This window comes from Podarcis pityusensis (genome assembly GCF_964106645.2).
Source record: "Podarcis pityusensis genome assembly, chromosome: 3".
NCBI classification, from domain to species: Eukaryota; Metazoa; Chordata; class Lepidosauria; order Squamata; family Lacertidae; genus Podarcis; species Podarcis pityusensis.
Genome location: NC_138026.1, coordinates 109,323,112 through 109,347,966, shown reverse-complemented (window position 1 = coordinate 109,347,966; position 24,855 = coordinate 109,323,112). Strand labels below are relative to the sequence as shown.

General features: G+C 42.4%; 1 protein-coding gene across 29 annotated transcripts in view; it reads left to right on the top strand.

The window, feature by feature from the left end:
• NRXN1 (neurexin 1) overlaps positions 1–24,855 on the top strand; it is a 1,569,693-nt gene that overhangs the window by 790,600 nt on the left and 754,238 nt on the right. For 17 of the 29 annotated variants that reach the window (XM_081000811.1, XM_081000812.1, XM_081000833.1 and 14 more), the window contains one exon: positions 13,488–13,532. The exons of the other annotated variants lie outside the window; for them this stretch is intronic. In XM_081000811.1, coding sequence (XP_080856937.1) covers positions 13,488–13,532 — 45 coding nt within the window. The remainder of the gene's footprint in view (positions 1–13,487; positions 13,533–24,855) is intronic. 29 annotated transcript variants of the gene reach the window in all.

Below are 24,855 nucleotides of genomic sequence, written 5' to 3'. Positions count from 1 at the left end.
GCCAGCATGACTAAGCCGCTTCTGATGCAGTGGAACACCGAAACCAGAGCAGTGTACGAAAACGCCGTTCACCTTCCCGCCAGAGCAGTACCTATTTATCTACTTGCACCTTTTTTTGGCGTGCTTTCAAACTGCTAGGTTGGCAGGAGCTGGGACTGAGCAGCGGGAGATCACCCCGTCGCAGGGATTTGAACTGCTGACCTCCTGATCGGCAAGCCCAAGAGGCTCAGTGGTTTAGACCACAGCGCCACCCGTGTCGCTAAATTTCTATTACCCAATTTTATTTTATTTTTATTAGATCTCTATAAGGCCCTTCATCTGAGGATCACAGGGTGGTTTACATTGTAAAAATGCAAAAATGCATACCATAGCAAACAAAAACAGTAACATCCCCCTTCCCAGTTTAAAAGGCCATAGATTATTTAATTAGCCAAAGTCCTGGGAGAAGAGGAATGCTTTTGCTTGGCACCTAAAGATATGTAATGAAGGCGCCAGGTGAGCCTTCCTGGGGAAAGCATTCCACAAACGGGGAGCAACCACAGAAAAGACTTGTTCTTATGTTGCCAGCCTCTGGACCAATTACAGTGAAATAAAATGGTAAGATACAGATATCCTAATTCACTAAAATCATTTAAAAATATCTATAGTAACTGCCTGAATTCTTTCCATTTCTTTCCCTGCTTTTCCTTCAAGCTAATGCATATACAGCTTCTAATTAAATCTTCTAATTAAAAAAACCCCCATAATTTCTTAATCAGAACAGTTTGTTAATCTAGACAAAATATTTACCAGGAACTTTAATCTCAGTTCATGATATAAGGGGCATTTTGATACATAATGAATTACTTTGCCCATTTGCTTCAGACTGCAAACACAGATACACTGGAAAACAGAAACCTGTTTCTTTGGGTTCTCTGTCATTGCAGAGGACATAGTATGCAAGCACAGTTCAAGAAGATCCTTGTATATAAGGAAATATACAGATATATGTGGGTGCCCTCTGAAATTATTGCTTTTTGCTGCCTCACAATTATACTGTGTCCATCATCACCACCACTATAGACACAGGTCTTCAAATACCTAGATGGGGTGGCAGGGAGATGGTTCAAGTCAGGTATGCATCCAACAGTGCAAATACTTCAGCTGTTCTGAAGAGTCTGGGGTCCCCACATCCACCAAGAACGAGTCCTCCCCTTGCACCTTTGTCATATAGCAACTTTGCCATGTAACCACCATTCTAAAATGAATATTCCCTCCCTTCACTGTATTGTCACTCTCACATAGGATTAAACAAGGTTGCAGCAGCTGAGCTGAATGCCTTTCCCCCATGCTGTGACCTGGGATTTTTACATTATGGATGTCTGGAATGACACATCACCAGCATTCTCAAACAGTGGGGGATCTAAAAGGATCTCAAAACACAGCTGCGGTTACCCAAGCCCCTGTTGTAAGGAGGTGGGTTTTGATCCCTTCAAAATCCAGAATGCTGCTTCCGGAATGCTTCTTGATTTTGGATGATGGAGAGTTGTAATCCTATACCATCTTGGAGGGCCACGAGTAGCCCACCTTTGCTGCGAGAGCACATCTTGCTAAACAGTCAGCTCTCCGTGCTCTGGGAATGAGAACATAAAATCCTTCCATTTTCAGAAAAGAAAAGAAAAAATGATTCTTCTAGTGCAGTAATCTGGTTTCAACACTGGTTTGTTGTTGTTTAGTCGTTTAGTCGTGTCCGACTCTTGGTGACCCCATGGACCAGAGCATGCCAGGCACTTCTGTCTTCCTCTGTCTCCCGCAGTTTGGTCAAACTCATGCTGGTAGCCTCGAGAACACTATCCAACCATCTCGTCCTCTGTCGTCCCCTTCTCTTGTGCCCTCCATCTTTCCCAACATCAGGGTCTTTTCCAAGGAGTCTTCTCTTCTCATGAGGTGGCCAAAGTATTGGAGTCTCAGCTTCAGGATCTGTCCTACCAGTGAGCACTCAGGGCTGATTTCCTTCAGAATGGATAGGTTTGATCTTCTTGCAGTCCATGGGACTCTCAAGAGTCTCCTCCAGCACCATAATTCAAAAGCATCAATTTTTCCGCAATCAGTCTTCTTTATGGTCCAGCTCTCACTTCCATAGTCATAGCATCTTTAGTCAGTGTTATATGCAATGTAGAGCTACAGCAAATTTTTCTTTCCAGCAAGGATTTCTCCTTGCACAACAGAATGTTCTCCACATGAGCCCCGTGATTCTGTTCTGTTCTTCAGAGTAGATTTGGGGATGGTGCAGGGGAAGGAGAGGGGAGGAGGAACCCTGTTTCACTCGTGTTAATCCTTGGGCAAGTGCAAACTCCAGACACTTCCAGGTTGTCTACATGCAGAGTGTGAAGCCAGGAGCCCTTCAAGTGCCATATATAATGTTTGTTTTGTTCTCGCAAGGAATCACTCCTTTATTGTGGCAGCACCTAGGCTGGATCTAGACACACCAAAAGAACATTTCAGGGGGGGAAATGTGTTGTAACCTTTATAATGACAAATCACATTGGCAAAAAGGGAACTCCACAGCGCCATCTGGTGTCACACTGTTATACCGCAAATAAAACATATTTTCTTTATCAGTCTAGCTGATTCCCTACTCTCCGGAACATCCTTCCCATTGATATTAGGCAGCTGCCTGCTAAAAATACTTTTGTTTAGGAAAATCTTAGCCAGACATGTAATTTGAACAGGTAAATTTTATTTACTAAGTTTCTTTTTTTAACTGCTGATTTTAATTATATTTTGATACATTTTAGGTCAACTTGTTCTTATTATCTCATTTTACCTGTGTTTTTAACAAACATTTTATAGTGTTTTACTTAAACTGCTTGGAAGGTTTTTTTATGATTAAATCATGGTAAATAAATTATTTTGTCTGCCTCCTTCCCAGCAACTTGTATCCAGGGATTTGCTGCCTATGAAGTACAGAATTTCTTGGTAGCTTTCTTGGGTAATACCTGTGAGTAGGCACACCCTCCATATTTTTTTCTGGGCCTCTTGCCACCATCGCACACGCTATAGCAATCAACTCTATAATTAAGTGTTGCACAAATAACAACATTCATTTGACGGTCTTGAATCTACTGTCAATCACTTCCATGGGTGACCCTGAATGCTAGTTTTATGGAAGAGGAAGAAGGTGGGTGAGGGAAAAATAATAATCTGTCTACTTTCTCCACACCATTCAAAATACTGTGACCTGGTGAAAAAGCCCTGTGAAAATTGCTCCAAGCTTTTTTGGAAGGGAAAAGTGGGATTTATATGAAACATACATAAATGTTTCATTATGCCATGGCCCAAACAGTACTGTGTGGCTAGCAGTGTTCCTTTATTGTTATCTCTCTCCCTCCCTCTCTCTCTTTTAAAAAAGCATGGATTTTATTAAATTTTTCCAATATCTAAGTTGGAAAGAAAACCCAATATGCCATATAGTGATGCTGAATCAAGAAACAACAAAACCACAAAAGGGACCGGAAGAAATATGAGAAAGGGGAATAAAAAAACCCCTGCCAAATATACTGATAAATATATATTGCATAGGTATATGTTCAGTTCCATATTTTAGAGCCTTTGTAGAAACTTCTTAGTATGGAAGTTAAAAGCGGAAGAAACTCATTGCAGTTGAAACAGTAGCAACACACACATATATTCTTTAATGTTTAATTGTACTTATTTTATTGTGCTCTCCAAAGGGGATGAGAGCACTGTATTAAGGTGATTTCATTCCCATTTATGGGGTCAGTTCCAGAAAATACTACTGGATGACTGTCCCTTGGCTCCATGGCCAGCTGATTTGCGGTGTGCAACAGGACATAATATGTGAATTCTCTGGTCAGAATCCATAGTCTCCAAGAAATATACCTTTTTCTGCCTCTTATTCAGAAGTGTGCAATCTGTAGGTACACATTCACACGTGGAAGCTTCCGGCCCACTGCCTAATCTTACATGGCCCACGACATCTTGGAGATTCTGCATACTGACTGAAGGATGTTCATATTGCCCAGAGAGTGCACAAAATTCCACCAAAATATGCAAATTCTCCAAGGCCTGTTGGAGATCATGCATAATGGCCAGAGAATGTATACAGTGCAGCCAATATCTGCACATTTCCCAAAGCCTGTGGGTGATTGTGTATATTAACTGGGAAATGTGCACACATGAAGCCCGGTGAATGTGCACAATGGCTGGCCGTTATGCACATTAACTGCCCAGTTTACATTGCCTTTCACATATGTATGTATCTATTCATTTACCACTGGAAATCACTACTGTGTTTTAAATGGAAATACAGTAAGTCTAACCATAGTGGGGGGAACTGTAACCAGGTGACGTCAATCAGCTAGAAAGGTGGTAAACTGCCGATGGACCACTTAAATTCCTCTCCTGCTTTTCCTTCTTATGATTGTTCATCTTTAAAACATGGACTGGTGAAGGAGGACTCATGGCCACCTCACCTAAAAGTGTATATGCACATACTCCATGTATTCACACATCCATGCTTGAAAGATACATCATGCTCGGATCTGGCTGTTCTGAAGCCACAATGAAGAGAGAGGCTTAAAAAAATTAAATAGAACAGCATTAGAGCAGCTAGACCGCAGGAGCATGAAGGGAGATGAGAAAGATTTTGTTCTTTGGAGGGGGAAAAAAAAGGCTAGGTTAGCAGGCTCCCTCTAGCTACAGATTTTTATTTCTTCACCCCACTGAGCTTGTCTCTGGGAGTGAACGTTGCTTTCATTATAGTTAATGCATGAGATTGAAGCCACTTCATCTCTTTTTTATTTGTTTCAGTAACAGCAATCGAGGAAATTTGGAATGAATTTCTAATAAAATCACATTAACTGGCACATGACACTGTGCAATGAACTTGCTACCCCCCCCCCCCAAAAAAAAATCATTACGGTGGTTTCCCCCCTTTTCTTTATTTGACAGCACTTTTAACAGATCACATAGTTAGGGTTGCCATATGCCCTCTTTTTCCAGGACATGTCCTCTCCTCCAGGTCTGGTTGTCATATGTTCTCTTTTCCCCAGGCAGGCCCTCTTTTTCAGGATTATAATTTCTGTCCTGGCAGATTTTTCAAAATTATTTTGGGGGGGGGGGGTTCTCTGATTTTCTTGTTTACAGTAACCCAAGATAATTTTTCTAGTGCATTAGACTCAGACCTAAGGCACTGGGCTAAGCTGGTCTGCAGCAGAAAATCACAACAGTGCAGCGTCTTAAACTAGCTACATAATGCATAAATCCCTTCTCTGGTGGCTGAACTAAAAAGATGCTGGCTCAGCTACAAGATCTTAGAGAAGGAGCCTGGGAGGGCAAAAGTTAACACCCCCCTGCCCTCTATATGTACATACTAAACAGTTTAATAAAGACTCTCCTCCCTGGAAGAGAGGGGAGTGGTTGTGGGCGGGAGCCCGAGCACCGCCCCTAGCAGGGGGCATTAGCCCCCTGCCTCCTCCTCTCACCTGGCTGGCGCCCACGCCCCCTTGGCAGGCATCCAACCAGGTGCCTTTGAGGGGGCGTGTTCAGCAGCCTTTTGCGGCGGCGCCAGCCTCTCCTCGGCCTCATTCTTCTCCGTCCTCTTGTCATGAGTCACCCACCCTCCACTCCCTTTTAGCTCAGGGTCTTTGTTCTTTGGCCTTGCTATGGACCTTAGGTTGGTCGCCCTGGTTGTCTAGGGGGCCTGGTAGGAATTTTTCCATTTGGCATTAGGCTTTTTGGTTTTTTCGCCTACCTCGTAGCAATCGTCACAACTTTTTGTGGTATTGGTGGCAGGTTAGGCATTGGAATAACGTGTTGTGGTGTGTCGAAGGGCTGGGTGTGGCCATCGCCTATGCCTTCAATTTTTGGGTATTCCGTTAAAGGAATCTGGCGGTTGTGTACTCTGTCCGATGCCTGCTTGGCGGGAGGCCATGGCACGACCCCCAGTGACATCAGGGGAGAGCCTATAGTTGGATTAGCATCAACAGACTCCACCTACTGGTGAATAAACCCCCTTGTTTTAGACATCCAATGCCTAAGCCAATACCTTTTCACTGCTGTAATCAATAAAGTTGTGGCCTTTTCTTGCTCATTAACCTTATATCACGTGTCCTTGTGTATTTATTTCACATCGCGGGGGTCGGGTCCTCGAACCACAAATTGTTCTGTGCACACTTAGGTTCACAAAGATCATAGAATCATAGAATCATAGAATCATAGAGTTGGAAGAGACCACAAGGGCCATCGAGTCCAACCCCCTGCCAAGCAGGAAATACCATCAGAGCACTCCTGACATATGGTTGTCAAGATGTGAACATGAGCCCAAATACTTTCATGTAAGTAAGGGAACAATACGTATTATTATTATTTGCTGTTGAAAGTTAATAACTAGCAATATTTCACAGCTTCTATAGCCTAAGTACAGTAAAGGTAAAGGGACCCCTGACCAGTAGGTCCAGTCATGGCCAACTCTGGGGTTGTGCCACTCATCTCGCTTTATTGGCCGAGGGAGCTGGCATACAGCTTCCGGGTCATGTGGCCAGCATGACTAAGCTGCTTCTGGCGAAACCAGAGCAGCGCACGGAAACACTGTTTGCCTTCCTGCCAGAGCGGTACCTATTTATCTACTTGCACTTTGACGTGCTTTCGAACTGCTAGGGGGGCAGGAGCTGGGACCGAGCAACGGGAGCTCACCCCGTCATGTCCTTCTGATCGACAAGTCCTAGGCTCTGTGGTTTAACCCACAGTGCCACCCGCATCCCTCCTAAGTACAGTAAGGGTATTTAAAACAAGAGTCGTCGTAGCGATCCATAGTTAAAAGTAGAAGTTGGCAAAAATTGTGTCCTCTTTTTTGCTCTTCAAAATATGACAACCCTAACATAGCAATATAGACAATATAGACCTGTCTATTTCTATGGGGTGGGACGCGGGTGGCGCTGTGGGTTAAACCACAGAGCCTAGGACATTAGTATAGTATGTGGCATGACCACAGTATTCACCTTTCATGTTTCTGTAGCACTTGAAAGCAGCCTGAGACGTTTAAGATCCATTCCATGTTCTCCCGACTTGATTCCCTTTTGGCGTTAAATTCAAAGTTCTGCTTCATTGACGGTAATGGGGGAATCTAAAAATGCCTGTAAACCCCCCCCCCAAATAGTGTTTTCAAGCAAATGAGTTCCTACAGAGTAGATTAATCCTGCCAAATTTCACAGGTTCTCTTCTTTTTTTGTGAGTAGGAAACTTATTTTGTCCCCCCCAAAAAAAAGTCTAGCCCCCCCCCCCCATTTCCTGCCAGAATTGGATTTTGATTGCAGGTGTGGCTGTGCTTTCTGAGGGGATGAAGTCTGCCAACTTTCAGAAAAATAAGTGCAGCAGTTCTCCAGAAACTATTTACAGGTTTGGGGTGGGAAAATAGAAACCGTGTTCCTTTGCCTAGTCTTTGTGTGTGTGTGTGTGTGTGTGTGTGTGTGGACATTCAGTTTGAAAATGGGAGAATAAGGGAGGTACCCCAGGTATGAAACCTGCCAAATAGGTACAAGGCCTATTATGCCAAAAGACATCTGAAGGCAGCCCAGTTTAGGGAAGCTTTTAATGTTTAATAGGTTATTGTATTTTAGTGTTTTGTTGGAAGCCGCCCAGAGTGGCTGGGGAAACCCAGCCAGATGGGCGGGGTATAAATTATATTATTATTATTATTATTATTATTATTATTATTATTATTATTTTACCTTTGCTATTCTTATTTTTTTAAAAAGTAGGCTAACCCTTCTGCTTTTGCTCTGCTCTGAGCCAATACCTAGATCAGGAGAGACCCCACCCTGATCCTCTGAAGAGTCTTTGGTGAGCTGTGCAGGTGGGAAAAGGAAAGTTTGATTGCACAAGCTTCTTTCCACTTCCACACTGAATACAGCCCATCAGTGAAATGAGCTGAAGAACAATTTTTCACATAATGGTCAGTTAAGGCAGTGACCATATAGGCCATATAGCTGTGTGTGTCACAAAAGCAGAGGCTTTGTAGACTGAGAAATTGCCATTTTAAGCTTTTCATTATCATTATTACTTACTTTCTGCATTTATATATGACACATTTATAAATACATTCTAGATTTCCATTTCATGTTTCTGCCAACTAAATTAACATTTAAAACAATGAGATAAGGTGGCATCGAACCAATTTTTTGTTCAGAGTGGACGCATTGAAATGAAAGAGCATGACTAAGTCAGGTCCATTGATTCCAGTGTAACTTAGCTGAATACAATCTAATAGGCATGATATACATGGGTTTGTTGGGGGGTGGCAGGTGGGAAAGCAGGATATGGAAGCCCAGGTGCCAGTATTTACATAGATATCTTAATTGTTATAATATTCAGCTAGGTTCTGGGAAGAAGAGCCAAGGTGATCAAATCTAATTAGGAACAGTTGAGGGAGTTGGGTATGTTTAGCCAGGAAAAGAGGAGGCTAAAAGGAGATATGCTAGCTGTCTTCAAATATCTAAAGGGCTGTCACAAAGAAGATGGAGCAAGCTTGTTTTCTCCTGCTCTGGAAGGTAGGACTCAAACCAATGGCTCCAAGTTACAAGAAAAGAGACTCCAACTAATCAGGAAGAACTTTCTGACGCTAAGAGCTGTTAGACATTGGAATGGTCTCCCTCGGGAGGTTGTGGACTCTCCTTCCTTGGAGGTTTGTAAGCAGAGATTGGGTGGCCATCTGCCATGGACACTTTAGTTATGGTACATTTGCAGGGGTTTGGGCTGGATGACTCTTGGGTTCACTTCCAACTCTACAATTCTGTGATTCAGCAGAGATAATCTATTTTTTTTTTTAAATTTTTTTTATTGGTTTTACAAAAAAAATTTAAACAATACAAACAAATAAAAAAAGACATACAAACATGTATAATTTCATAACCTTTTTTTCATATCCCTCTCTTCTCAGACTCCCCCAAACCTCCCCTTCCTACATCCCAATTTCTAAAATTATTTCAGCAAATTCTAATTAATTTTATCAAATATATTTTTTCTTATTCTTTTCTTCAACTTAATCTTATGTCGCTGTAATCTCCTTTTCTTTCTCCAAACCTCGACATTTTAACATTCCTCAATTTTATAATAGTTCTTAAGATAAATTTTAAATTTCTTCCAATCTTCTTCCGCCGTCTCTTTCCCCTGCTCACGGATTCTGCCAGTCATCTCAGCCAAAATCATATAGTCTATTACCTTCATCTGCCACTCTTCCAAGGTGGGTAATTCTTCTGTCTTCCAATACTTTGCGATGAGTATTCTTGCTGCTGTCGTAGCATACATAAAGAAAATTCTATCTTTCTTTGACACCAATTGGCCGACAATGCCCAAGAGAAAGGCCTCTGGTTTCTTAGGGAAAGTACATTTAAGTACCTTTTTCATTTCATTATATATCATTTCCCAGAAAGCCTTAATCTTCGGGCACGTCCACCAAAGATGATAAAAAGTACCTTCCGTTTCTTTACACTTCCAACACTTATTATCAGGCAAATGATAAATTTTTGCTAGCTTGACTGGGGTCATGTACCACCTATAGATCATTTTCATAATATTTTCCTTTAAGGCATTACATGCCGTAAATTTTATACCGGTGTTCCACAACCATTCCCAGTCAGCAAACATAATGTTATGGCCAATGTCCTGTGCCCACTTAATCATAGCTGATTTAACTGTTTCATCTTGTGTATTCCATTTCAGCAGCAGATTATACATTTTTGACAAATTCTTAGTATTGGGTTCTAACAGTTCAATTTCTAATTTTGATTTCTCCACCTGGAATCCAATTTTCCTGTCTTGTTTATGCACCTCCATTATTTGATAATAATGGAGCCAATCTCGAACTTTGGGTTTCAATTTCTCATAACTCTGTAACTTCAATTTATCTCCATCTTGTTCCAAAATTTCCCAATACTTTAGCCATTCAGCTTCCATATTAAGCTTTTTCAGCGCCGTAGCCTCCAAAGGTGACAACCATCTAGGGGTTTTACTTTCCAACAAATCTTTATATCTTATCCAAACGTTATATAATGCTTTTCTGACAATATGGTTTTTAAAGGCCCTATGCACCTTAATTTTATCATACCATAAATATGCATGCCAACCAAATGTATTGTTAAAACCTTCTAAGTCCAAGATATCTGTATTCTCGAGGAGCATCCATTCTTTCAGCCAGCAAAATGCTGCTGCTTCATAATACAGTTTTAAGTCCGGCAGGGCAAACCCCCCTCTTTCTTTTGCATCCGTCAGTATTTTAAATTTTATTCTGGGCTTTTTGCCCTGCCAGACAAATTTCGAAATATCCTTCTGCCACCTCTTGAAACAGTCTATCTTGTCCAGAATTTGTAGTGTTTGGAACAAAAATAACATTCTAGGCAATACATTCATCTTAATAGCTGCAATTCGGCCTAACATTGACAATCTCAAATTTGACCATATTTCTAGATCTTTTTTAATTTCCGACCAACATTTTTCATAATTGTCTTTATACAAGTTTAAATTCTTAGATGTCAAATAGACCCCTAGGTATTTCACCTTCTTTACCACTGTCAAACCTGTTTCATTCTGGAACTTCTCCCTCTCCATGACTGTCAAATTTTTTTCCAAAACTTTAGTCTTTTGTTTATTCAATTTAAATCCGGCCACCTGACCAAATTCTTGAATTAGCTCCAACACCCTTTTTGTACTAGTGTCTGGCTCTTGTAAAGTAAGTACTAAATCATCTGCAAAGGCCCTTAACTTGTAATGTTTGGCTCCGACCTGTACACCTTTAACCTGCTGGTCATCTCTAATCATATTTAGCAACACCTCCAGAACAGAAATAAAAAGTAAAGGGGAAATTGGGCACCCCTGTCGTGTCCCTTTTTCTATTTTAAATTCTTCAGTTATCACATTATTTACAATCAACTTAGCCTTTTGTTCAGCGTATATGGCATCCATACCATTCTCAAATCCTTGGCCTACCCCCATCCCATGAAGATTCTTTTTCATAAAACTCCAAGAAATATTGTCAAAGGCTTTCTCCGCGTCCACAAAGATCAGAACTGCTTTAGTGTTTATGTTCACCTCTAGATTCAGCAGAGATAATCTAGGATCAAGGCTGAAAAATGGAAGCACATCATTTATCCTTTCTTCAGCTTTAGATGAGACAGTTTTTATCGGTTGTTTGGATCAAATAGTTAATCACTGAATGCCACTTTCCTTGCAAATCGCTGATGGTTCCACAGAATATAGTAATTACAGTGTTATAGGTACTGGAAACCAGGCCTTTATAGATATATAAAGTATGCAATATTGTTGCTGTATTTCCGCCCCCCCCCCCATCAATTTTGTGGGAGAACAAGTACCCTGCTGTTGTGTAACTGGCATTTGCATTCAAATGTTTGATGAGACAGATTTGCAACCAATTTATTTTTATGGCAGGCAGTTGCATAGGTTCAACAGAAAATGTCAGGCCTCTTAATAAATAAAGGAAGAAATCTCTAATTTTATTTAAGTTTGGGCACCCCATTATTTAAATGGGGTTTTTTTCCTGTACTTGGTAGAAAAGAGGACAATAAAAATAAAAACTAGTAGCAAAAGTGAGGAAGCTAATTAAAATGCTCAAATATCTTCCATACTGAAAAAGTGTTTTTGTCTAGATTTTGTATTGTGATTCTGCTGCAAGCAAGAGTGAAGAAGCTGTTTTGAAGGGAAGGGCATCTTAAGTATTTGAGGAGGTCATCAATGCCTACTAGTACTGTTGACCATTTGCGACCTCCAAGATCAGAGACAGCATGCTTCTGAAAACTAGTTCCTGGGGAGCAACAACAGAAGAGGGTTGTTTCTGTTATTCCCTGCTTGTAGACTTCTTAGAGCAGGCATCCCCAAACTCGGCCCTCCAGCTGTTTTGGGACTACAACTCCCATCATCCCTAGCTAACAGGACCAGTGGTCAGGGATGATGGGAATTGTAGTCTGGAGAGGCCAAGTTTGGGGATGCCTGTCCTAGAGGCATGTGATTCGGCCACCATGGGAAACAAGATGCAAGGCAGGCTAGGGCTTTGTTCTCATCTGGTAGGGTTCCTTATCATTTTATGTTTGAGTTAGATATTCCCATTTCTCCTCTCTTGACGTCACTGTGCATTGGATTTTTTTTAATTTGTTTTTGGCATTAGCCCCCCACCCCACCCCAGTGATAATGGTGTTGCAGTTGAGAACGTCTGGGAGATAAAGTTGCATTTGGGAAGTGCAATCATTTCCACTTGCAACAGGCATATATTCTTATTGCAAATATTGTATACAGTTAGGCACAACAGGTTGTATTCAACCAAGTCCTACGCTGAGTAGACTCACTGAAATTAATTAACCCATGGGTCTACTCTGAGTAAGGCTAGCTCTGAATACCACCCAATATTTACAGTATTATTCATCCCAGTTGAACTGCTCCATATTCTTTTAACAAGTTGAATTATTTGACTGGGATCTGTTTACATAGTATTTGCAAATAAGCCAACTTGGATTGGTCATGCAAAGGCCTGACAATGAATGCAAATAAAAGATGGGAAATCAGGCAGCCCTTGTTTAGTAGGATGTACAATTTAAAGCTGTATGTACAGTAGTCATTGATGGTTAGTGCATTTGAGTAATTGCTTGCAGAAACGTTGGTCCTATATCCATTTTTTTGGAGTGGGATAATTAATTAATCCCAATTTTTCAAAGGCCTTTTGAGCATCTAATGACAGAATGGTCATAGGGGATTTGGTTACATTGCTATCATTAATCACATGTGAAAGTCTGAAAACCAAATCTGTAAGCTTTCTATGTGGTACAAATACAATCTGGTGTATCCTAATTTCAGAGAATATCAGCGAACCTAGACAACTGGTAAAAGCTGCACTGGAAATCTTAGAAATGTGTTTTAATAAAGAATCAATGCAATCCCAGAGAAACGGAGTCTTTTATTAGTTTGGCTGCAGTCCTAAAGCCACTTATTTAGAAGTAAGCTGCACTGAATTCAATCTGACTTACTTCTGAGTAAACATGGTTGTTAGGATTGTGCTTATTACTGTGAGTTGTATCCGACAAAGCTGCCTTATTCGTGCAAGAAAATCAACGTTTCCCCCTTCTCCACCCCACAACATGCCAAATCTGCTTTGTGAGTTCCCCCAACCCTCTGGAGAAGATTGGGGAGGGGGTCATGGAGTACGGGGAGAGGAAAGGGAGATAAGTTCCAGTGTGCAAGCAAAAATCCTTGTGCAAACAGAACAACTTTATTGGATACAACCCACTGTGTGTAATTTGAACACGCGTATCACAGGGTTATGTATACTGTTGAAAAGTAATCTTAGTTAATAGCCAAAAGGCCTTACATTGGATGTAGAACTTGGCTTCAAAAAAGTCTTCTAGGCTTTGGGCTGTATGATTAATTATTATTTTTAGCTTAGTAATTATTTGTTTGATTTCGTTTTCTGTTATTTCTTGATTTAGAAATTGCTGCTTTTTTTGCAAAGACTGAATCCAGATCCTATCCAGGTAAGTATGAATGTCTGTTTCTATGAGTCAGTCTGTGGCATATACAGTAGTCTGAAAATGAACCTCACACTTGCAGTCCGGCTGAAGGTCCCATTTAGGAGAACCTAAACACGCTGTTTCAGGGCTACAGTCTCTTCCTCTTCCTCCTCCTCCTCCCTTCCCATCCTGTCCATTCCCGGTTCCAGTCCATGTGCCATTACTGCATAGCCATTGCCCAGTGCACAAGTTATTGCTCCTGCCCACCAAATCCCCACCCCACTCATACCTGCAAATCAGAGTGGACCACAAAGGAAGTGAAAACAGTAGTTAGGTCCACTTCCCAGCTCCATGTTCAGGAAGATGCTGCAACTGAGACAGTGCATTCAAAGCTAAGTGCAGCAAAGATAATCCCCTGCCATCTCCTAAACTTGGAGATAGGGAAGAAGATTTCCCTATCTCCCAATTTCATATCCTTGCTCTGAAAGTTCTGCATGCTGTCAGGGACAAGGCTCTGGCCTTCCAGTGTAAGGTTCTGGCAAACAAAAAAATTGGCAGGTTTCAAGGCCAGCCAAAATATGTGCACCCCTGGGGATATAATTGTGCGAAGGAATTAGATACAGTCCTTATGGATGTCCTTGATGTTGTACTGATATGTTGGTCTCATGTGTTGTTACTGATGTTGTGTTCCTACTTGGCTAGTTGGTATTTTGAACAACAAGTCAACCATTTAGAATTACAGTTTCTGAATTTGTAGTATGATTCATTTATGTCATCACCTTATGTTTCTTACCAATGTAAGAATGCATTCTAGTTTCAAAGGGTTATTGAATTCTTTGGCTGCCATATGAATGATATACCTTCGTTTCTGCATTTACCACTATTCTCCCCCTCCCCCAAAGCATAGGGTTTATTCCCAAGCTGCTAGAGATTAATGTCCATAAATCTGCATAGTGCCTGTCACTAGTAAATGGTCAGAATCGGTTATTGATTGAATGCTAGAATCAACAATTGTCTGGGACCACCTGGGTGAAGTTAAAAGTAAATATTTGTGAAACAATGTGTTGTGACAAGTTGGGTGAGGCAAGTAGTTTCTTCAATCAACATTGCAGATATGCCAAATATCTATCATGTCTTATTTACTGAAAATTGGCTGCAGGCACAGTATTTGTTTCTTAGAGAGTTATTGCTCCTTTCTAATTTGAGGTCCATACAGTGTTGAGATAACCTTGTAACAAAGTTACTTCTTCTTTGAATTGGCTCCATTGTTCAAAAACATTCCCCAACAAGGAAATTTAAGCTGTGTTTGGGCAATAAGTACGTCTAAGAGTAATCTGTTTTCCCTTTACAAACAATATACCAATCTCTTGGGTCTCAGATAACTCCTAGCAATGCAAAATCAAACTTTCTCTAGATAGTTAATACCGCCCTACAAGACATGGAAGAACCTGAAGCTGTATAATAAGCCCCAAACTAAGAATATTTTTGCAGTTTATTATTCTGGGTTTTTTTTATGTTCTTCTTAGAGGATAACAAAGTCTAATTTTCATTACTTAAAATTTTTGAGTTATTTGTTGTTGTTTTACTAGAGGTTGCCTGAATGAGGAAGCAGTTAATGAGTACAATTCCAAGGCTGCAATTGCAACTTTATTTACCTGGGAGTAAGCCCCACTGAATTCTGTAAGCTAATTTCTGAATAGCTGTGATTAGGGTTGTGATGCAAATCATCAAAGGGCAGAAAATCATAGATTCTGTGAAGAGCACACAATTATCTAGGAGATCTTTTCTTTTCTATAGCTTAATAATGGAATGCGGGTGGCACTGTGGTCTAAACCACTGAGCCTCTTGGGCTTGATGATCAGAAGGTTGGCAGTTCAAATTCCCGCAATGTCCCAGCTTCTGCCAACTTAGCAGTTCAAAAGCATACCAGTGCAAGTAGATGAATAGGTACCGCTGTGACGGAAAGGTAAATGGCATTTCCATGTGTTCTGGCACTCATCATGGTGTCCCATTGCACCAGAAGCAGTTTGGTCATGCTGGCCACATGACCTGGAAAGCTGTCTGTGGACAAACGCTGGCTCCCTCGGCCTGGAAGCAAGGTGAGCGCTGCACCCCATTGTCGTCTTTGACTGGAATTAACCGTCCAGGGGTCCCTTACCTTTATAGCTTAATAGCATTCAAATAGCAACAATGATCAAAACAGAAGAAATTCATCTGTTAAGGCTCATAAGGCGATCCTAAATCTGAGCTTGGAGAGACACCTGCTCTCTTGAGAAAGTTACAAGAAGAGAGTGTCAAATTAGGTTGTCATGCTTATCCTCAAACCAAAACAAGATTATGAGTTGGTTTTTATGCCCCATGTTTGTCAGAGAAGGAACCTTTTCCAGATAAAAGTACATGTTACTGATTAGGTCTTTGATGGGGAGGGTCCAGTATGGTATGGATCTTTCAGTATAAGACTTCATGTCGCTGCAATGGGCTCCAGCATCCAGAGATTTTGAAAATGTATTTGAAACCAGTCAGAATTCTGCATTAACCAAGTGTTTTAAAAATGCACTGAAGTCCACATCACCAAAGATGATCAGCCTCAGTAATAGCTACATAGTTTCTTAGCAGACAAAGCAGAAGGAAGTGTCCATTTTTCTTTCTGAATGGACCCTCCCTGTGCCCTTACTGGATTTCTAGGAAACTGTCATACAGACATGCTTTGAATGAAAAGGGTGGTGTCTTGTAGTAAACCTTTGCTGTGTGACCAGCCTTCTGATTTCAGAACAATAATTCCTATTTACCTAACAAGAATTCACCAATTTTCCTGAAGGTGCAAAGAGACTCGCCACAACTGCAGTTAGAATGAAGGATGGACTGGGCATTTGCCTTGATGTAATTTCTTGGGGTGGGGGTAAGGAGAGAGACTCAGTGCTGGCACACATTAAAGCTGACCCAAAGCCATTCATTCTGAATCAATTAATAAGGTTTCTTCTTCAGACATCTCTATTTTCAGGTTAGGGAAATTGACCTTTCCAAACAACTGGACACCCAGCTGATGGGAAGCAAATTAGCTCCCCGTGAGAAAGGATTAAAGGGTTTATGTTGAATTTGAAAACTTTAAAAAATACAACTTAAAGGATTTTGTTTGGTTAAAGCTTTAGAACAAGGGTAGAGAATCCCATCCCCACTACTCCAGCCCCCCGGCCTATCACCCACTATTCCAACACATAGCATGAAACCTCCGGATAAAAACAACAAACCCATGGTTTGTGGGTCAATGTATGCAGTTCTAAACATAGTTTCCCCCCTAATAGTTGAATAGTTAGGTACTTCTTTTTTTTTTTTTTTGCGCCAAAAAATGCATCACAAAATTTGGAAGTAGGTGAACCAGAAGCTTCGTCTTTGGCGATCACTTGTAGCCGAGTAAGATTGTCTTCCATAAACATTGTTTTAACAGAATCAGAAGCATAAGTAAGTTTGGATCCGTTCATTTATTCTGGGAGCTGCCAATAAGATCAGTTCCAAGCAGAATGATTCTCCATCACCTGCATGTGTGGGTATGAAAAATTATAGGGTGGTTTCTTTGGTTCTGCATAAGAACATGAACAGAGCCTTGCTAGATCAGACAATGGCTCCATCTAGTCTAGGATTTTGCTTCCTACAGCATCAGTAGCACTTAACCAGAAGCTTCTGAGAAGCTTGCAAGCATGGCATAAAGGGCACCCCCTTTCTCCCAGCTGCTGGTAATTAGAGATAACCTGCACCTGAACACAGAGGTACTATTTATCTAGAATGCATCTTGCTCAGCAAGTGATTCCCCCCCCCCCCCGCCCTCCCAGTTCTTTCCTAGCCCTGTCTGTCACAACAGTATTATTCAACAGAGCTATTTAGCTACTTAGCTTGCAGTGTTCCCCTTGCAATGAAGAGAGTAGAAAGAGAATATGTGTACAGCTGAATTCATCTTCCTCACTTTCTCCCCTCACCCCCACTGTGTCATCTGATGGGGAAATAATTGTCATCTTCAATGTCACATTGAGTGGCATTCTCTCCAAAATAAGGAAATGAAAGTTTACTGTCAGAAGATATGAAGAAGCGCACTTACTCCCCTCAAATGAAAGCTATCATTAGCAGATAAGGAGCTCTGTTTTTCAACTCGGTCCTATTCACATGGAGTGCATACGGCTGACAAGAATGAGCAGTGACTTTGACCATATTCACAGCTGAGGAAGGGAGGGAAATTCAGTTCAGTTCAATTTTAAAGGCGAACCAACTTAATGTGCGCTTTCTGAAAGCTATACGTGAACTGAAACATGTGCATCTTTTGAAACTCACACTTCTGTGGATTTTGCAATCCAGCCAGGTATTGCATGGGATTCAGAAACATGAAAAAGCTCATTTCAGTCAGTCTTCAATCTTAAAACAAATATCACGAACATTCATAATTCTAGTTTGAATTTATTCTAATATGCACATTTTTGCAAATGTGCATTTTCATTAATGCAACACACTTTTGTACACCATTTTCACTAATATAACGCACATTTGTGACCTCTTTACCCTAGTGTATACTTTCCTGTATACATTACTTGGCTGGAGAACTACATTGCACAATGCAAATTTCGAAGGATGGCGCTGTTTTGGTTTGTCTATTGTTTCAGAAACTGCACATTAGGTAGGTCTGTCTTAATATGTGATTTAACCCCTGTTCCATCAACAGCAGCGCAGTCTGTTAAGAAGAGGGTTTGGGTTTGGCACAACTTTATGCCAGCTAGACTTAACACCAGCTTGGTTTCCGCTGTACAGTGGTACCTTGGGTTAAGTACTTAATTCGTTCCAGAGGTCCGTTCTTAACCTGAAACTGTTCTTAACCTGAAGCACCACTTTAGCTAATGGGGCCTCCTGCTGCTGCCACCACGCCGCCAGAGCATGATTTCTGTTCTCATCCTGAAGCAAAGTTCTTAACCCGAGGTACTATTTCTGGGTTAGCGGAGTCTGTAACCTGAAGCGTATGTAACCTGAGGTACCTCTGTATATAGGATTCCCCCCATCTGGTAATCAGGCCCATTGTAGTAAGACCTTTGCTGCATAGCCATCAGATTCCCAACAGTAGCATTGTTTATTGCTCCAAATGGTGTTTCCGTGAGTACATGTGTAAGATACAGGTTCAGAGGTACATATGCACAGGCAACTGGAGTAGAACTGGTATTGCATGTGGGGGACTGTCCTTCATTGGAGGTTTTTAAACGGGGGTTGGATGGCCACCGACCACTGATTCTTAAGCCGTGATTCATGCATCGCGGGGGGACGAACTAGATTACCCTTGCAGATAGAATTCATTTTAAAAGGGAGAAATTTATGCCACTGAAAATTAAGTGGTTCAGAGTGTAAAAGACACGCTGCAAGTTACGTGTAACGCTAAGGATAAGCAGCAACGGAGAATGTGTGTTTTCATTGAGTGGCCTTGGCATATTAAGCATGCAGGATTCTGGAAGACAAAAAACGTGCCCCTTGCCATCCACATCCATATCTTCTAAAACCTTCCTCCCAAGACCTCAGGGGAGCTGCAGGTGCAAACACTGAGTGCAGCTGACCTCCGCAGAACCTCTCCTTGCTCCATTAATCATGCCAAAGCCCCATTTGCAAAGAAAAATACTTTGAGTGTTTTCCAAAAACCCACTTTCATAGTGTGCTTGCCAAGAAGCGAAACACAGCAGAATTCAAAGTGTGCTCTGGGGGTGGGGCTGCGGAGCTAGACAATGCCACACAGTGTATAATGGTCCAAATTAAAGACTATTAAGCTTGAGAAGATGCAAATGAAAAAGCTGCAGCATTGTCTAAAAAGTGTTTTGTAGGAATAGCAGAACTCGCCAGACCCTCTGCCAACTTTCCCCTTCCTGCTATTCCACATCAAATTAATCATAATTATAATAACGCAAACTGTGACAAATATTCACAGCAGGCTTTCAGGACTTGGCATAAATTATTTGGGCTTCATGAGCTCATGCATTCCGTACTCGCCCTAGCCTGATGGCGTCCTTCCTGGCTCTAGCATATCACCTACACTCTTTTTGGAGTTTAACTGCTTATTGCTGCCATTGAATGCTTCTTGCCATATGGTTTCCATGTGGAAACAGTGCAGTGCTTCTGGTTGGCAGCTGCTGCATGCAGTGCCCCCAGCAAATCAGACCTGCTCAATATGTGAAGCCGCCCCCATTGCATGCAAAAAACCCCAACAGCATTGCAACTTTCCTGGTGGAGACAGGCACCAAATCATTGCATAGCTCCACGTTCTGTCAATATCCCAACAGTTGTCTGAATCTGCAGTCTTATACAGCCCCAGTAGTGAGCACCACTGAACTGAGTGAGGCATGCATCTCAGTAATAAAAGTGCATTAAGATTGGGCTTTGAACACTGGGAATTGCCTGAAATTGCAAAGTTAACAGAGTAGATAAAGGTAGACGAAGGGCAAACTGAGGAAGTCTTTTTTTGCAGTGGATAGTTTCCCTTTGTTAATGACGGGAAAATCTATGTGAAGCCCTCAGTACCTTGGGAATAATTTTTTGCAATTTATTCCCTTCCCTTATTTCGTTGTGGAATAATGATAAGTTAATAAATGGCTCAGGTGCATGATACCTCGTTGATCACATCCACAGAGCATAGGACCTTTTTTTTAAGGCAAGTTAAGTAAGTAATACCCCAGTGCATGGGTGTTACTTAATGCTTATAGGCATTATATCAAGAGCTTGAAATGTGTGTTGTGGGGTGTCATCTTCTGGAAGCAATGTCTAAAATAACTTACACTATCACAATAAAAAGGTGTGCTTTTTTTTTAAGTACCAAGGATTTATGGCGATTTAAATTCCACTAGAGCCTTCTTATTCTCTCTCCTCCCCCATGGTTTTTTAAAAATATGACTATCCTTTCAGATGCTCCCCCCCTCCATTTTCTTTGGTTCCTCGGTCTTCCCAGCAATCGCCTCGCATGTTGTCAGAACACATTCAAAAGCAAACTGCTTGTGCATCGGAGGGACTGATATGACACTGTGTGACTGGAGTGCTAAAAGCTCTCTTCTTTAATTCTTCACTCAAAGCACCCCTTGTTGCTAAAGAGGTGCTAAAAGTGTCAGCTGGCCTTTCTATTTTAGTGCCGCCTTCCCACCCCCCTCCGCCCCCGTCACCAGTTCCATTTGTCTCAAGGAGTTCTCACTGGCTTGCTCACTTAACATTGTCTCTTGGACAGAACAGGGAGCATCTTCATGACACGTACACCTGGCAGCCTGGACATTGTTAAATATTGATAGCCTGAGCCTGGGGAAAAACAACGTTCATGCTGATTGCCCATTGAGCTCAGTATGGACTGTGGCTTCCAGTCAGTGTGCCTAGGCCTGCAGACCTCCAGCAAAATCTTATCCATATTTTTTATGTAGAAATGTGCCCTATTGATGTGAATGGGACTTCCTTCCAAGTAAATGGGATTGCAGCCACTGCGGGATCCATATTTTGGAAGGGTCCTCCTCACCATCCCAAGCAGTGGAAGTTGACCCATTTGGCCTACCGACCACAGTCCCTACCTGCCTGCCTACTTAATTGTATCTCCAGGGGAGTAGTGTTGCTTGTCAGCTTCCCTCTCCTTAGACTCAATGTTGTTCTTGTAGAACTGAGCAAAGAAGAGGAGAATGGGGACAAACATAGACTTAGTTGGTGCTGGCTGTCAATGGCTCCGACTTGCACCTACTGCTTGGGCTCCCTGCCTTTCACCCAGTCAAAATGGACACCAGCCACTGTGATGGCCTGGGACTCAGGCTCGGACTCGGAACCAGAGGGGTCTCAGTCCACACTGGATCCTTTGCCTCAAGTGGCATCTGAACCAGATCTGGGCCCTGATTTTGAGGAGCCCCAGTCTGCACAGGTTCCCCTGCAACAAGCACCAGCTGGGCCGAGTCAGGGGCCTGAGCCTGCCCTGGCTCCAGATACGGGGATTACCTCGTTGCCTTCAGTTGGGCAATCACTTACAGCTGCTCCACTACCAGTTGGGTCAGGAGAGGCTGAGGTGGCCCCTGGGTCTAGTAACCCACATACGTCTCCTGAGCTGCAGAGACTAAGGTCTGAGAGAAGGAGAGACCTGAGTACTTGCAGGAGGAGTGCTTGCGCTCAAGAGGTGAGTCACCAGAGGATCAGGGCCAGCCGTTACCCCAACAAAGATAAAAGGCTGTCGGACCCCGCCCCAGGTTGTGGGAGCAACATTGCTGTTTGCTAGAACCTGCCTGAGACCCTGTGCCTGACCTAGCCTGGTTTCCTGCCTTGTATCCTGCCTTGGCCCTGTCAGACTGACTCCTCATGGAATCCTTGGATTCAGGACCGGACCTGGACTGCTCTGCTCGGGTTAACCCCTGGGCCCAGCCACCACTTATCACTATCATCAGTTTCTCATCAGTGTTCTCTCAAGGAGAAATTGAGCAATGATACCTGCTTTTCTTCCTTGTTACCTTCCTTCTCCCTCTTCGTTGTCTGCAGCAGAGTGAGAGGCAGATGAACAAGTAGTCCCCCAGTGTCCCATGGAGAGTAGTTCTGTCCTGTTCTGGATAGTCTGTCCTCTTGGGGATAGCACCTCCCTCCAGCTGAGACAGGCAGGATTCTTTATATTCCATCTCATACAGGGGCAGGGCCACCCCACCCTACAGACTGGCTGGCAGAGGAAGCAGACCCCTCCACCCCAACACCTGCAATTCTCCATGGCCCCAACCATAGGGAGAGCCCCAAAACTCAGTGAACATCATGGAAACAAGCAGGGGTTAAACTTCAGAAACAGAAACGCACACACACACACTGTAGAGACAAATATCATCAGAACTGAACATGAACATGCAAATGAATCTGGCAGGAACCCTATTGCGGAGTCACCACTCAGATGCTCTCTAAGTAGATTTCCAGGCAGCTGATTCTAGGAAAAGAGGCAGGTGGACTGCCCTCCATGGGCCAGTAGGAAACTATCATTGATTGCTGCAAAGGTTTAAGAGAGAAGAATTTCCAGGGCACTGTTGTCAGTGGGTTGCCTGCTGCTGTGATCCCTTAGTGGGCCAATCATTGATGCCAGCCCTGATTGCAGCCCTTACATACAGTAGCACTTCTAGGCACATTTAATCCTGGGTAGGTTCTACACAGATGCAGCATGGCATTCCAAATTCTGATCTATAGGAGAAATGCCCAGGAAAATGGCATTTCGTTTGTAACGCATCCAAAAATCTGTTGAGCTAGGAAAGTTCATGTTCTGAACCAGATTAGCAGACATAACCACTTAACCACTCAAATGCAGGGTGCAGCAACAGGATTTGAAAAGGAACGTGAGGATCTTGTCTGTGAGGTGGGTGGGTGAAATGGTGTTGGAACTATGCAGGTACAAGGAAGAAAAGACTGGTAGCATGTGATAGGAAAGTTCTCAGCCCGAGATCTTGAAGACAGTGCTGAGTTGGATGGATCTGGTCCTCCAGATGTTGTAGAACTGCAATTAAGATCACCCTTAGCCTTTGGCCATGCATACTGGGGCTGATGGGACTTTTGGTCCCATCCCTGGTTATGAGATGCTACTTAATGTCGAAAAGAAGGATGCCCTTGAGAATAAGCCCCTTGTGGCCCAAACTCCTAAACCTTTGTTTACTAGTTCTTATGACAGGCAACATGATAAATATTCCACTTCCCCTTTTAGTGATCTGGCTCTTACAGTTGTTGAGCAATTGGGCTAGCAAGCTCATTGTTGATATGTGTTGTATTCTCCTGTTGCAGGAGAAACAAATTATTCTGTGCTTAAAAATAGGTAATTGCTTCTTGCATCTAATTGATTTCTAGAAATTACAATGCAGATTTGATTGGAGGAAGCTGGCGTGCTACCTGCAATCCACTCCAAAATGAGCCGCTCATAAATCTTGCCGCCTTCTCTGCCCTCGTGCAGTCAGCGAGAGATATTTAAGGAGACTTTATGGTATCTGAACCCTGAAGGATGTGTCTTAACCTGTAGGAAAGCAGCACAGCCGTAACATCCATCTAGCCGCAGTGTCATGACTTGACTGTTAATCTAACAGCTAGTTGGCTAAATAGGAGTCAATTTTTATACCATGGATATTAGATGCAGCCACATCTTTAGGGTAGGCTTGAGCTTCTTTTGGCTCACCAAGTAGAGTGTCACCTACCCCCGAAGAAGATTAATCTCTCCTGTTTTTGCTGAATGCCAGGGATGGCAAAATTGAGGAAGGGGGAAACTTGATTGCAGCATTGGTGGGTCACACATTCTATGCACCCATTACAAACTCTCACATCAGTTATTATATCTGTTGAGAGTTCTTCATGAGACCATTGCATTTGGGGCAGCAACTCCCACCCACTATCTACCCTACGGTGATGTTACGGAAGTTTTAAGTAGGGTTTGGTTTCTCAAGCCTTTTAAATGGGTGGGGAGCCTGTGATCCCCCTGGATGTTTCTGGACTGCAGCTCCCATCAGTCCTTGCCAGCATAGCCCCATAGTCAGTGACTATATGAGCTGTAGTCCAACAACATCTGGAAAACCACTGGACTAGCCCCCCCTGCCTTTAAAAAATAATAATGCCCATATCTTTACCGGAAAATTTTGTGGTGATTCTTATGTGCAACAATCTCTATCATCCCAATGCTGCTTGTGAAAATCTGTTGATTGGAATGATTGAATATTAAATATTATGTCAGCATGATTGAGTCCCTTCCCCAGTCTGCATTTAAAAGTATGCAAAATAGCGTCTGGTTGTCTGCTTTCCCCGTTGTCTAAAGAAGCAGGATCTAAGCAACTTTTCCTAGCTGTTCCTTGAAAGGTTTTTAAGCTGAGGTCAGATGGCCATCTGTCAAGGATGCTTTAGCTGAGATTCCTGCATTGCAGGGGGTCGGACTAGATGACCCTTGGTGTCTCTTCCAACTCTACAATTCCATGATCCTGTGAAAGAGAGGGGAAGATCCTCAGCCCTGCTTTTCTTTAAGCAGCAGCAGTGGAGTGCCGTGACCCTTCCGCTGATGACTCATAAATAAAGAAAAAGACCTTTCCCCCTAGTGCAACACCAACTTTGCCTTGGCTTCCCAAATTAAAATAAAGACAGCAGAGCCAATTTTTCAATAGTTACGGCATACCGACTGAGCTCTGACCCTTTCCAACAAGGATGGCACTGCAAGGGACAGTGGGCCTGCTGCACTGTGGGCAGAGGAATCCGAAAGGTGCACCACTTATTATTTATTATCTCTGCTTACATGAAATATTTGACACTTGAGTTTAGAGTATCATATAAGGCAAGTGCTGAATTCGGAAAGACTCTAAAATATTAACTTCCCATACTTTTCTCTCTC